The 15,074-nt window shown below is 37.7% G+C and overlaps 1 protein-coding gene across 5 annotated transcripts in view; it reads right to left on the bottom strand.

Moving 5' to 3' along the window:
• Positions 1-15,074, bottom strand: part of UIMC1 (ubiquitin interaction motif containing 1) — a 127,474-nt gene that overhangs the window by 44,891 nt on the left and 67,509 nt on the right. For 4 of the 5 annotated variants that reach the window (XM_038534679.1, XM_038534680.1, XM_038534681.1 and 1 more), the window contains 5 exons: positions 13,178-13,302; positions 12,331-12,436; positions 11,285-12,021; positions 4,496-4,560; positions 1,156-1,232 (listed from right to left, as the gene is read on the bottom strand). In XM_038534679.1, the coding sequence (XP_038390607.1) occupies positions 1,156-1,232; positions 4,496-4,560; positions 11,285-12,021; positions 12,331-12,436; positions 13,178-13,302 (1,110 nt within the window). The remainder of the gene's footprint in view (positions 1-1,155; positions 1,233-4,495; positions 4,561-11,284; positions 12,022-12,330; positions 12,437-13,177; positions 13,303-15,074) is intronic. The other variant, XM_038534682.1, reaches the window with a different exon arrangement.

The following is a 15,074-nucleotide window of genomic DNA, read 5'->3' as shown; positions in this document are numbered from 1 at the left end:
GTGAAGAGGAGTGGAAAATACAGGCTTCCAGTTATGGAATGAGTAAATCACAAGGATAAAAGGTAGAGCAAAGGAAATACAGTCTAGAGTACTGTAAAAGCCTTGTAGAATGATAAATGGTAGCTATGCTTGTGGTGAACATAGCATAACATATGTCAAATCACTGTGCTGTATACCTGAAACTAAGGTAACATTGAGTATCAGCAATAGTTCTATTAAAAATAGGAGCACCAGCAACTCAGAGGAGTACCAGGGTGGCTCAGCAGGTTAAGCATCAACTCCTGATCTCAGCCTGGGTTGTGGGATTGAACTCTAAAAGTCAAGTACCATGTCAAGCACCAGGGCAAGCCCCACATCCCTGCATTGGGCTCCACATTCAGTGGGGGAATCTGCTTGAGATTCTTTCCCTCTGCTCCTTTCCCCCTCCAATAAATAAATCCATAAATAAATAATACATAAAATATCATTAGCAAAAAAATTTTTTTAATAAAAAAGTTTGGTGTAATTAAAACAAATTATTTTGTATGTCAAAATCTATTCATGTGCAGCTCTAAATGAACATCTCCGATACCCATACTAAGGTATACATGTCTTTTCATCTCTACAATTAACAAAAAGCAAAGTATAATACTTAATCAGGTTAAATGTCTTACCTGAGATTAAAAATAAGTCAACAACAGAACTGTGTACAAAATTCAATTTCTGGACTCCCTCTGCTATAAAGAGTGAATGGCAATGTAAAACTAGTAAAAGGCTCTCAGAAAAATCTGCTTAATGACAGGAAGATTTGAAGACAGGCCAATCTGGAGAACCCATAAGCCAAAATAGAGTCCTCTTCCCTCTGAATGTACAGTTACGTGCTATTCCTGATGCTTTGCTACCATCTCTAATGAGGCTGGTAATAAGCAAACAAGGAGACAAAGAGTATATTAATTTCAAACTAAAATATCTCTGAGAAAAGATTGAGAATCAGAGCCAATGTCCATTTAAAAACTGTGTATATATATGTATGTGTACATGTATATATGTGGAGGAGATACACACACATACATCAATCATATATAAACCTCCTGAGAATAGGTTGGAAAAACCAGAAAAATTAATAAGGCAAATAGCTAGGGATCAGAAACTCAGTAAGATCAGTGGGGTGCTTACCAGGACACACAGTGATTTCCTCTGCAGAACTCTCTGGCATAAGGACTGAGCTTCTCTTACTGGTCAAAGCAGCAATGCTGAAAAAGAACCAAACCCCAAGTGAATCCCAGTAAAATAAATCAGAACACAGGCCAAAAGCAATGGTGAGTCATTTACAAGGCCATAGGTAATGCAATACCTGCTGTCCAATACCACAAAAACACAACAGGGAAGCAAGGAATCGGTAGTGAAAAACTCCAGGCCAGAAATCGGGAAAATAAATACGCTTACAGTTTTGGTTCCAGTAAAATCACTAAACCAAAAGGACCTCCTTTTGGAGTCTTTACAAAGAAAAGTTGAAGAGTAAGGACTATCTGTGAATACCCTAGAAGATAAAAACTCCACTCCCATATAAGAATGTCAACAGGAGGGTGCCAAATGGATCGGTAAGTTAGGCCTCTGCCTCTTGGTTTCTGCTCAAGTCATTCTCATGGGTTGTGGGACGGAGCCCCCACATTGGGTTCCCTGTTCAGCGAGGAGTCTCTGCTTGAAGATTCTTTCCCTCTGCCCCTCTCCCCGCCCAACTGCTCACATATGCTTACTTTCCCTCTCTCAAATAAATAAATCTTTAGGGGAAAAAAAAAAGTCAAGAATGTTTTATAGCCTCCATCTCAGCCTTCTGAAGGTTAGAGATTTGTAAACTCAGAAGATATGGAGATTCTCTTGACAGTGCACTGGGTTTTCTCTTACCTTGCAGTTAAATTTCCTCTTTATCTCAAGATGTGGCTTTCCAAACAACAAAAAGATAAAATTCCAAACTGCCCTAGAGCAAAACTTGCCCATACAAGTTAAATATCTCTTCTGAGAGTAACATAATTATGAATCGCTTCCATCAGCCAATCTTCTAGTTTACCCTGCCTGTTCATGGAGTACAATCTCTTCCTGACACAGGAACACATGGCTGAGAGATCTGAGCATCTAAGCTACCCACCCTCATGCTTCAGAGAGCTTTATGACTAGAGTTTGATCAAATATGCAAGAGGATGCTTAAAAACATAAAACCTCACATCAACCAAGAACCACAGAGAAGAGAGACTAACCATTACCGATTCATGATAAATAACTAAATCCTAATAGGAAACCACAAGTGATTTCTCTAAATAAAACATCTCATAACATTTGTTGTAAATCCAAGCCAGACACAGTTTACAATGCATGTAACATTAGGGCTCTATTCAAAGGGTCCATCACAAAACAATTTGCTGACATTTATAAAATGGGCTAATCAATTTGAAGTCAAACCACATTGCCTGCAATTCCAACTCTCTCCTGGTGACAAAGCATATAATCATTTATTAAAACTTACATCTGCTCTGCACAAGGCTCACCACAACAAAGCAGAGGGGTCTGGAGGAAGCAAAAGGCCTACTCCAGTTAAAACCACTTCCAAAATCATTTAACAGCAAGAGAATCAAACCAAAACCATATTCTTCAATACAGGAAGAAACATCTAATACTATTAACTTAACCAAGCCTAAGAAGCACCACCAAACTACTGCAAGTGGTAATTGGACCTCAACTTCCGTAGAAGAGGTGGAGGTCACTCAACACAAAATTAAGCTCTTAAGTAATCTCCAAAGGTCAACTACCAGATAAAAGGGAAAATTAACTAAAAACCTGATCCAGCTGACAGTGCAGTTTGTAATCAATCAACCACAACATTTTATTAAGTGAGAAGACTTAAGAAGGTAACCTCATCAATCAATGAGCAAGAATAATTGAAGAGGTAATGCAAATACAATTTAAGGAAAAAATGAGATACAATCAGATTAAAAGTGGCATAGGACAAGGAGTGAGGGTGACCCATGTTCTTTGTGACCTTTTTGGATAGTATGAATAATAAAAAATACAAGTCTTAAGAGTAGATTTAAAAGGTATATACAGGGATCCCTGGGTGGCGCAGCGGTTTGGCGCCTGCCTTTGGCCCAGGGCGCGATCCTGGAGACCCGGGATCGAATCCCACATCGGGCTCCCGGTGCATGGAGCCTGCTTCTCCCTCTGCCTGTGTCTCTGCCTCTCTCTCTCTCTGTGTGTGACTATCGTAGATTAAAAAAATAAATAAATAAAGATTTAGAAAAAGAAAAAGGTATATATAATTTGGACATGAAGATAAAATATGCATAAGCAGAGGGAATAAAGAAAGGGGACAGGAAAACTAGAAGAACTGTAAAGAAATTAGTCTAGAGCCTTCAGATTGGCCTAGAAAGCTAGGTTAAGGGGCAGCCCGGGTGGCTCAGCAGTTTAGCGCCGCCTTCAGCCCAGCACATGATCCTGGAGGCCCGGGATTGAGTCCCACATCAGGCTCCCTGCATGGAGCCTGCTTCTCCCTCTGCCTGTGTGTCTGCCTCTCTATCTCTCATGAATAAATAAATAAAATCTTAAAAAAAAAAAAAATAGCTAGGTTAAGAGTAGCAAGATAGGGGATCCCTGGGTGACTCAGCGGTTTGGCACCTGCCTTTGGCCTAGGGCACAATCCTGGAGTCCCGGGATCGAGTAACGCGTGGGGCTCCCTGCATGGAGCCTGTATCGCTCTCTGCCTGTGTCTCTGCCTCTCTCTCTCTCATGAATAAATAAATAAAATCTTTTAAAAAAGAAAAAAGAGTAGCAAGATATAAACTTTCAGGAATGGTACAAACGTGGGGCACCTGGGTGGCTCAGTTGGTTTAAGCGTCTGCCTTCAGCTCAGGTCATGATCTATGGGTCCTGGAATCGAGCCCCACCACAGGCTCCCTGCTCAGCAAGAAGCCTGCTTCTCCCTCTGCCTTTGTCCCTCACCCACCACTTGTGTGCTCTGTCAAATAAATAAATGAAATCTTGGGTAGCTCAAGTGACTCAGTGGTTTAGCGCCGCCTTCAGCCCAGGGCATAATCCTGGAGACCCTGGATCGAGTCCCACATTGGGCTCCCTGCATGGAGCCTGCTTCTCCCTCTGCCTGTGTCTCTGCCTCTCTCTCTCTCCTTCTCTGTGTCTCTCATGAATAAATAAAATCATAAATAAATAAATAAATAAATAAATAAATAAATAAATAAATAAATAAATAAAATCTTTTCTTAAAAAAAAAAAAAAAAGAATGGTATAAATGGGATATGTGCCAAGATGGTTAATCTATACCACTCTAATATTCCAGGCTTCTATGAGATACATATTTGAGAACTGGAAGATAATGGTTTTTCTTAGTCTGTGCTTATATAGGAGCGAAAAGATCCCTAACAAGCTATCCCTGTACAGTGTCACTCATGTGGTTCATCTCTCTTACTCTGGCACCATTAGAGAATTCTGACATAACAACTTATGATCTTACCTTTGTGAAGCAGGTACAGAGTTTCCTTCTTCAGAAGTTTCTTCAACAAACAGCCCTTGGGAAGACTGCAAGGAAATATAACATCCTAAATATACAGGCACAGATGAACTGGTTTCTCCTCTTTAAAAAAAAAAATTAATTGCTCAACATCATCACTCAGTAATTTGCAATAAGAATAAAACATTTTAAGTAAGTTTCAGTAAAAAAGACCATCTTCTGTGGAGTCAGGAGACTGAGATTTATATCACAGGTAGATCATCCATTAACTCTGTAATCTAGGGTGTCACATCTCAAATCTGTTTCCTCATCTTAAAAGTTATTAATGACTGCCTCACAGACTATTATTGTGAGAATTTTTAAAGACAATATATGTGATATACTCTATTAAATGCAAGACACATAAATATTAATTAGTGAGTCAAATGAATTATGATTTCAAAAATGCAATAAAGTTTTGTTGTGGAAGGAGGAAATATAAAGAAAAGCTCAATTTTCAATGGAAATATTTGATTGGGAAATACACTGCAGTCTGTGAAAGAAGTCTCTCTTAGCACAACCAAGCCATAATACAGAACATCCCAAAGGGAAGGTTATAAAGATTCCTTTTGCTACAAATCTACCACTATGGTTTTAGTATCTGGCTATGAGATATCTTTTAAGAAATATAAAATTTTTAAAAGATTATTTTCCATGATTCATAGTAGTTGGTGCAAATGGCAACTCATTAAATGTAGGTGCACAGAAGAGAACAGAAGAGCAGTTACTGTTGCCTTAGAGAAACTTCTGAAGGAGTGCCTGAGCTATGAGGCTTCTTCCAATAAATATAAAGCTACTGGCTGAAGTTTTCAGGGTCTCCTAATGGGATAAAAATAACCTAAACAAGTACCTGTTTACCACTTAGGCAAATGATAAAATATACTATAAAAAACAAATAGCTGAGATGCACCTTCAATGGGAAGATAAAGCTGTACAATGATCAGGAATGTAGTCATTATAAAAAATGAGGGATGAACAAAACTGTCAGAAGGACTAAAATACAACAGCAATAAATACATCACCTATTTGAACTCAGTGGTGACAAAACAATTTCATTCCTGAAACATTAAAAAAAAAAAAGTAGATACTGACACCTAGTGTCCATTTAATAGATTTTTACCATTTTAGAATGACTATACTTGACTAAACTTTGGCTTCAGAAGCAGTCAAGGCAATAGTGAATTATAAGATCCCTTCATCTCTACCTTAGGCTAAAGCATATCTTTACCTTTCTTAGTGTTATTTTCTTAAATTACTGTATACCTATTAAGTGCCAAGCCTATTATGCAAATCACTTTACAATGCATTATTTCCTCTAATCCTCACAAAAGCTTCTTGAGGCAGTAACTATTAAGTTTTTTTGGAAATGAGGAAAGTGAAACTTTGACAGGTTAAACAATTTGCCCAAAATTAAAGAGCTGATCAAAAGTGGAGCTGGGGGATCCCTGGGTGGCGCAGCGGTTTGGCGCCTGCCTTTGGCCCAGGGCGCGATCCTGGAGACCCAGGATCGAATCCCACATCGGGCTCCCTGCATGGAGCCTGCTTCTCCCTCTGCCTATGTCTCTGCCTCTCTCTCTCTCTGTGTGACTATCATGAATAAATAAATAAAATCTTTAAAAAAAATGTGCAAACATGCTGTTATTTAAAAAAAAAAAAAAAAAAAAAAAAAGTGGAGCTGGGATCTGACTCCAAAATCCATGATCTAATCACTACCGTTATGTTTAATCAAATATTCTTCTTACAACCATTTCAACATAGAATCTCAATAATGTCTTCATCTCAATAAATCATTTTTAATTTCTAAACTTACACCTCAATGACAGCAATCTGAACATAGGGGTAAAGTGAGGTTCTTCCAGAATATGAAAATAACGTAGCCAAAACAAGGAAACAAATTTTGATTAGAATACCCAAATCTAATCAAGGTGAACAAGGAAGCATGATACGAATATAACTTTAACTAAGGAAGCTATGGCCTAATCAAGACACCTCATTCTGCCTAAAGAAATAACATGTTAATGAAAAGGTTATGATAGTCTGTACAGAATCTAAAAAAGAAAAATCCATAGATTCAAAATCAAGCAGTCCTGGGAAGTAAAAAATAAACAGACACATCATCTGGTCACCAGAGAAATATCCTCTATTATCAGGTACTAGTAGCTTATTGGTCTTTCCATAAACTAGTTAAATCATCCCTTAATACTATCATTTTCTGGTTACTATTTTCAGGCCTTTAAGTACCTTCATCCTAGAAAGAGGTACAGTAGTAGATGGTGGACCTGAATGTTCTGGTCCCCAAAAATGTCTCTCTTCCATTACAAATTAACCAACTGTTATTTGGTGTATATATCAGCTTGAAGTTTGACTAGTCAAAGACCGTTCTCACCACCCGCCCCTCCTCCAACACACTCTGACCATTCTGTAAAACAAATTCCAGTATCTGGACTGAAAAATTGAGGATCAGACCCTGAAAAGTAATGACTACATCAATATACTTCTACTCACTTCCCTGCTATACGGCCATCAAGATGACCTCTCCATCTTCATTAACAACCTCTCTGTTGTTTCCAAGATGCAAGAAACTAGTTATCTGATTTTCAAGCTTTTATAACCTTCGTATATACTAAAAATGATTTGCCCCAAAGTAAATGTTTTTCTAAGTCCCTAGCTCTGGGAACCTTTTGCTATCTCTATCATCCAAGGAGTCTCACATAAGGGCAGCTCCAGCAGTCATAATCAATAGAAAATGTTTAATAAACACATAAATTCTTTCTACCCACAGTTCCTGAAAGCAAAAGACCAAGATAAGTGGTGAAATTACAACTGCAGACTTTCGATATTTGCCTATAAAATTAGTAAGTTTGTTTTGTTTTTTAAAGATATTATTCTGTGTTGGCAAGACTGCAACAAATTAGGCATTCTCACACATTGCTAAAGAAGGAGTACACATCTGAGCAACCTTTTCAAAATGCAATTTGGCAATAAATAGCAAGTCTTTTTTTTTTTTTTATGTTCAAAGCTCTTTAACCCAGAATTTTTCTTGTTCCCTATCTCTAAGAACACTAATTTTATTATTTTTTTTAAGATTTCATTTTTAAGTAATCTCTATACCCAACATGGGGCCTGAACTCACAACCCTGAGGATCAAGAGTTGCACATTCCACCAACTGAGTCAGTCAGGTGCCCCTAAGGACATCAATTTTAAATAAAACAAAGTTTTATTTAAAAAAGATGTTTGGGATCCCTGGGTGGCGCAGTGGTTTAGCGCCTGCCTTTGGCCCAGGGCGCGATCCTGGAGACCCGGGATCGAATCCCACGTCAGGCTCCCGGTGCATGGAGCCTGCTTCTCCCTCTGCCTATGTCTCTGCCTCTCTCTCTCTCTCTCTCTCTCTCTCTCTCTCTGTGACTATCATAAATAAATTAAAAAAAAAATTAAAAAAAAAAAACTGTTTTAAAAAAAAGGTTTTTATCACAATCAAAATATCTAACAATAGGAAAAGGGTTAAAATATTATGATAAATTCATAAGAATATTGTGTAGTCATTAAAATTGAAATCTATAAATAATTTTATCATAAGAAAATGTTTACATAATATTAACTTAAAAATACAAAGATATAATATAGAAAGATGAAAGAATATATCACTATATAATAGGATTGTGAATGCTTCCAACTTTAAACTTTTTAACATTTTTCAATAGTTCTAACTGATTTCTAAAATTAATGTTAATGACAATGACTCTACTGGATACTTACTAGGTTGTCTGCCTGGTCTCCTTTGTACAATTTGACACAGACCCCACTTTAGGACACAAGTCAATTGAGCTGGTGAAGGCTACTAATCTCAAGGTTAAGTCCTTTCCCAGAAATTTGAAATTGGAATTGAGAGAGAATAAATCTCTTATAACCTATATTTAAGTCTGGGAGCTATAGGATCAGTTATCTTCCACCTACCATTGTGAAAGAGAAGCAAAGGAAGCCAATATGCAAGGGAGAAATATGAAGCAAATACAATATAGCAATGAGATATAGAAAAATTAGATGATATTCTAGACCCTGTACTTGGTTACCCTTCTATTTAGAATTATTACCCTGTTTCCCTATGATAAAGTCCCCTTTTTATTTGAACTAGCTTGATTTGATTGGTTGTGGCCAAACAGTACCAATCAGTAATACCAAATATAGTGTAGCCAGCCATTAGTTTCTGAACACTTGCAGACTATTCCAAAGGCACTGCTTTGGAACTTGACACAAGTCTATGCTCTACAACTCTGGCCCCCGGGATGTTTAAACTAACAATGTGACAATAAATCAGTCAGCAAATATAAGAAATATCTGTTCATTCTTTAGAGTTAATTTATTCTCTTAAGGGGAAGTATCTATGAGTTACAAAGAACAAACAAAACATGTTATCAAAAGCACAACCTAACTTTCCTCTGGAAAAGAGGCAAGTCACCAGAAGATTTGTTAAGAAAAATGCTTTTTCTTCCTATATAAGCAATTTTTCCAGAATGTAGATGAATAAAGCTGTTGAGGAACGACTCCCATAGGTATCCTCAATGAATGGCCTTCTGATCCCTTAGAGAGAATTACCCTTTATTGAGTAATCTCCTAAGTATCATACTAGACATTTTACACAGTTCACTTTAAGCATTAAAACTATTCTAAGACATGAATTGCAATTCCCATTTTACAGATGTAAAAACTGAGATTCAATGGTTTGCTTTTGGTTTTTTAAATGGTTTTTTAAATGGTTTGCTCAAAGACATACACAAAAGTCAAAATCCAAACTCCAAATCCATGCTCTCTATGCTATAATATTTCTCATAGCTACCATTTCTTGCACTCTTATCGTAAGAGAAAAAAATAGAATAACAGCAAAACAAACACAAAAACTCAGAGCCCAGTACAAAGAACAGCAAGTCATAAAATAGAATACTCTTTAAACTTACAGTTTACACAGTTTGTAATTATAGAATAGCTTTTATAATACCCAGAGAAAATAAATTATAAGCTTTGATATATAATACCATCTAGATATGTCAGGGAAAAAAAAACTAAAAAGGCAACCTAAATGTTCCCCAAACAGAACTGTTTTTGGTAAGTTACAGAAAACCACTACAAGCAAAATACAGAAATATACTATCATGCGGGGGAAAAAATAAACTGGAAATCTATCTACTCTTCATATAAAAAGGGCCGCTTCCCCTAATATATAAAGGGTACCTACAAACCACTAAGAAAAAGATTGTCAAAAAAGTAAAATGCAGGGTGCCTGGGTTAGGCTCAGGGGTTAACTGTCTGCTGTCAGCTCAGGTTATGATCCTGGAGTCATGGGATCAAGCCCTGTATCAGGCTCCCTGCTCAGCAGGGAGTTTGCTTCTCCCTCTCCCTCTGCCTCTTCCCCTACTTGTGCACTCTCTCCCTCCCTTTCCCTTGGTCAAATAAATACATAAAACCTTTTAAAAACGTATTTAAAAAAAAAAGAAAGAAAGAAAAATGTCCATATGACCTAAACAGAGAGAGAAGGAAATATAATGGGTTTCAACTGCACACACAATAAGAGAAGTGCAAATTAAGACTGTATTGAGAGTGTTTTTCATTCCTCAGATTTGGCAAAGATCAGAAAGTCCTGATAGTACTGATTTGGTATAGGTATGGGGAAGCTAGTACTTATACACTGTTGTGAGAGTAAATTTATACAACCTCTATGGAAGGCAATTTAGCAATAGCTAACAAAATTATAAATGCATATATCCTTTGAGCCACCAATCACATCTACAAGAAATTGTACAAATATCTCCCATGTGGATAAAACATCTTCATACAAGAGTAATGAGTACTCTGATTATTATAAATACTATTACTATAATTACTGTTTATTTATTACTATTTATAGTAATAGTATTTATAATATAAATAGTAATACTATTTATAATAGTAAAATATCAGAAACCTAAAAGTCCACCAATAGGGGCACTGGATAAAATAAACTCATCCGTACATGGTGTATTACATATCCAAAAAAGGAAGGAATTCTTTATGTATGTATGTTATGAAATGAACTCAGAAATATTTCAGTGAAAAAAAGCAATGTACAGAGTAACGTGTAGACTATGCTACCATTTGTGTAAAAAAAAAAAAAGGTGAAGAAAAGAGGATGTATACACATTTGCTTGTACCACATAAAATACTTCAGAAGGATACATTAGAAACCAATAATACAAGCTGACTTCAAGGAAGGTCCTGGTTGGCTTAGGAAGGGGATAGGAGACAGATTTTTCATTGACATCTTTCTGAATTCTTGGTCATATGAATATTACTACCTGCCTACTCAAAAACTTTGTAGAAATAATAAAATTTTTAAAACGCAAAAAAATAAATTATGGTACATCCATGTGAGAGAATAATGTTTTCAAGTATACTTAATAAATAGGAAAAGATCTAAAAAGATCTAACAAACTATTAAGTGGGAAAAAGAAACAGCTTATACAGAAGAGTCTTCATTTTGTTGAAAAATTTAAAAGAAAAAATATTTTCAAATGCATAGAAATAATGATGATTGCCTCTTGGTGCTGAGATTATGGATAATTTTTCTTCTTTACACTCTTCTGTACTTTCCTAATTTTCCATAGCGAGCACGTGTTACTTTAAAAATCAGAAAGAAGACCACAAAAAGAACAAATAGCTATAATAATCCTTGTTTAAACTGTGAATAAATCATCCTTAATCACAGCATCACTGACCCTTACCTGACCATGACTGGTTGTTGGTTCTTCCTCCAACAAAAGTTTCTCTTTCAAGCTTTTAATTGGGCTTTCTTGGAAATCCTTGGTTTTTGAGTGCCAGACAGATGCCCTAGACTCCTGCCTCTCCTCTTTGTCTTCATCTCCCATATCTTCTGAGATGACTTCATTTTTTTCACTAGCCTGATCTCCTTGGCCACATTCATTCTGGATCAGAGAAGGAGGTCTAGGTAACACTGGTTCCCCAAACCCTTTTTTTTTAAAGAGCTGCCTCTGAGCCATTTTTAGGCTCTTTTGATAAACCTCCAACTGGCAGAGAATGACCTTGGTATATTGGTTAGGGTCTACTCCAGCAGGGCAGAATGGAATACCCCAGAAGTAGTGCACAGTGCCCCCAACATCCTGGAGACCTCTGGTATCTCCTGGGGTAGGCAGACAGTGCCTAGACATGTCCCCCCTACCCTGGGCAGCTCTGTGAAAAGCACAACCCCTCCCAGTACTTTCCTGTGGCTTCTCACACTGTGTGTGCTTAGCCAAGTGGCCAGTACATCTGTCAAAACATTTAACATTCTCATTCTCAAACACTGGCTGGCTTGACTGATCCCAGCTTCCTGAGCTGCCAAAGACCGGCTCCTCTTCAGTGTTTTCAGTGTGGTCCCAAGGCTCCTCTCTTTCCTCAGCCTCGTTTCCCTGACTGATATGTGAGCCTTTAAACAGTGATGGAGGTACCAGCTGCCATATGCCTGTAGGTATTTGAGAAAAAGTAGGGCTAAGGACAAACTGTTCTTTATTAAGAGGGCTTGGTAAGTTATCACTTACCAAGAATTACATAATGTGGGTAAAAGGCTCTTCTTTGTGTTTAACCAAATGTTGACTTTTCCTTGGAGATATAAGCATGCTGGATATTAGTTAGATCTCAACTACTTTCAGATTTAACCTCTTTAAAACCATCAAAGGGATGTGGGGCATTTCTGTATATCTACTCTCATCATGAGATCCCTGTGATATAGTTATACTTGATGAGTGGAAGGAGTCAGAACAGGGAGACATGCCTTCAGTGGTCCCAGAGTCTGTTGTTTTCTCTTGGTGGGACTGTGAAGATGGTCCAGTGGCCAGAGGTCGAGATCTGGTAGCAGAAGCATCAGAAGGTCGGCAACTCTGAAACAAGTGATCCCACACCAGACCAGGTTTATTATTAAGATAGCTATACATGAAGGGTCACAGGAAGGACAAAACAGGGAGGCCACTGTCCCCTACGAGATTCTCCTTTCCAAAACGTAGATGCTCAATTCAATGAGTTCCACAATATGTACCAAATGCCTACTATGTGCAAAATGCTATACTAGATCACTATACTAAATCCTTTTCTAATACAGAGACATGAATGACATAAAGGATGGCTCAGGACCTGACACTGGAAAATATCCTTTACATTTAAAATAATTTCAACTACACATATTTTCAAATCACAATTTAACATTATCTGAAAAAATTTTAAACTGCTCATTCTTTTTTCCAAAACCCACCTCTAGTTGCTCATTGCCTTTGCTCCCCACCAGAACAGGGGAGATAAGCACCTTATCTTGCTCCCTTTTGGTTGCTCTCGGGACTTGATAACTCTTTTCAGAAGTTGCCAATTACTATAGCTCTCTTAAACCATGTACTGAAAATCTGTGAGGTGGAAGAAAACTCTTTCGTATGAAATTAACAAAACACTTCAAATTGGGTTCACCAGCAATTTGACAAGCACTTTAAAAATTATTATGGGAAATATCTGTTAGTTGAAAACCCTACGAATTACTACAGCTAGTTCCTAATGCAATTGTAATATTGCAGAAGTAAAAAAATATATATATAGCTAATCAATCCTCACAAACTTTTTCAACATAGCATATTTACATTCAGGCTTTCTGCAATGGCCTTCCTCAAGAGTTCCTCTTCTTCCTCCTCCTGGCTGTTCATCTCCCTAGCTTCCTGCTCACTCATTTTGAGAGCCAGAGCAAACTGTTCCTCTTCTGTCATTTCTGTAAGAGGATAAGAAAAAGAGAGGAGAGGAACACCACAACCATTGAATAAGTGTAGAAGCAAGAAACAAATTATTAAACTTTTCAAGTGAAAACACTACAGACCATTTAGTACAATTTTATAATCTTATAAATGAGGAAAGACCCAAAAGGTAAGGTGTTGGCCAAGATAAGTAACCGTTCTTTCAGTAAGTATCCTGGGTTAACTAGATTATAAACTCCCATAAAGGCATAGTTTTTGCCTGTTTTGTTCACTGGGGTATATCCAGTGTATAAAAGAGTGCCTGGCACCTGACAGATACTCAATAAATACTTGATGATAAATGAATAAAGGAAATGCCTCCCATTCCAGGGCTTTTTGCTACATATCACATCACTTTGTACTCAACACTTAACCAGAAGAATTTTACTCTTCAGAATCCTTGGATTTGCCCAGCAGAAAAGAACATCCTTAGTGTCCCGAATGTGATTTCCAAACACTATTTCTCATTAAAAGCAACTGGGGGGCAGCCCCGGTGGCCCAGTGGTTTAGCGCCGCCTTTGGCCCAGGGTGTGATCCTGGAGACCTGGGATCAAGTCCCACGTCGGGCTCCCTGAATGGAGCCTGCTTCTCCCTCTGCCTGTGTCTCTGCCTCTCTCTCTGTGTCTGTCATAAATGAATAAAAATATCTTAAAAAAAAAAAAAAAAGCAAGGGGGGTACCTTGGAGAAAGGTACCATGGCTGATACAAAAGTACAACAGCTGATTCCAAGTCTGAAGCATGAAATAAATGTAGAAGATGAGCCAGAATATTTGTTGTGAGTAAAGTATCTATCAGACTCTACGAGTCGTATCAAAAGAACTTAGTAGCCAACCTTAAAAAGTTCTAACCAACCAAAAATTGAGCAAACTGGAATATCAGTAATAATAATAAATGCAATGTATTAAGACATCAAATACGCTTAAATCTATGAATTCAAAAGGGCACTTAAAATAAACCACCGTTGTGGGGTGCCTGTTGGGCTCAGTTGGTGGAACATGCAACTCTTAATCTTGGGGTTGTGACTTCAAGCCCTACATTGTGTGTAGAGATTACTTAAAAATAAAATCTTCAAAACAAAAAAAAAAACACAACTAACTGGTCACTGTTTAAGAATGCTAGTGGAGGATGTGAGGGCGATCTGGCTGCGACATCTGTCACCCCATTGATCGCCAGGGTTGATTCGGCTGATCTGGCTGGCTAGGCGGGTGTCTCCTTCCTCCCTCACCGCTCCATGTGCGTCCCTCCCGAAGCTGCGCGCTCGGTCAAAGAGGACGACCATCCCCGATAGAGGAGGACCGTTCTTCGGTCAAGGGTATACGAGTAGCTGCGCTCCCCTGCTAGAACCTCCAAACAAGCTCTCAAGAATGCTAGTGGATCAATTATTTTGTTTTTTGTTTTTTCAAGTTTTTTTTTAATTTAAATTTTAGGTAATTAACATACAGTGCAATATTAGTTTCTGGAGAATTCAGCAATTGATCATTTACATACAACACCCAGTGCTTATCATAACAAGTACCCTCCATAATATCCATCACCCATCCAGCTCAACCCCTACCCACTTTCCTCCATCAACCTTCAGTTTGTTCTCCATTGTTGAGTCTCTTAGGGCTTTTTTCCCTTCTCTCCTTTTTTTCTTTTCCCCGTTCCTACATGTTCATTTGTTTCCTTTCTTAAATTCCACATATGAGTGAAATCATATGGTATTTGGTGGATGAACAGGTAAATAAAAAAGAATCAAGCTTGTATTCCA

Source organism: Canis lupus, chromosome 4, assembly GCF_011100685.1.
Source record: "Canis lupus familiaris isolate Mischka breed German Shepherd chromosome 4, alternate assembly UU_Cfam_GSD_1.0, whole genome shotgun sequence".
NCBI classification, from domain to species: domain Eukaryota; kingdom Metazoa; phylum Chordata; class Mammalia; order Carnivora; family Canidae; genus Canis; species Canis lupus.
The sequence above is the reverse complement of the archived record's forward strand: the minus strand, read 5'-3'. Positions and strand labels throughout refer to the sequence as shown.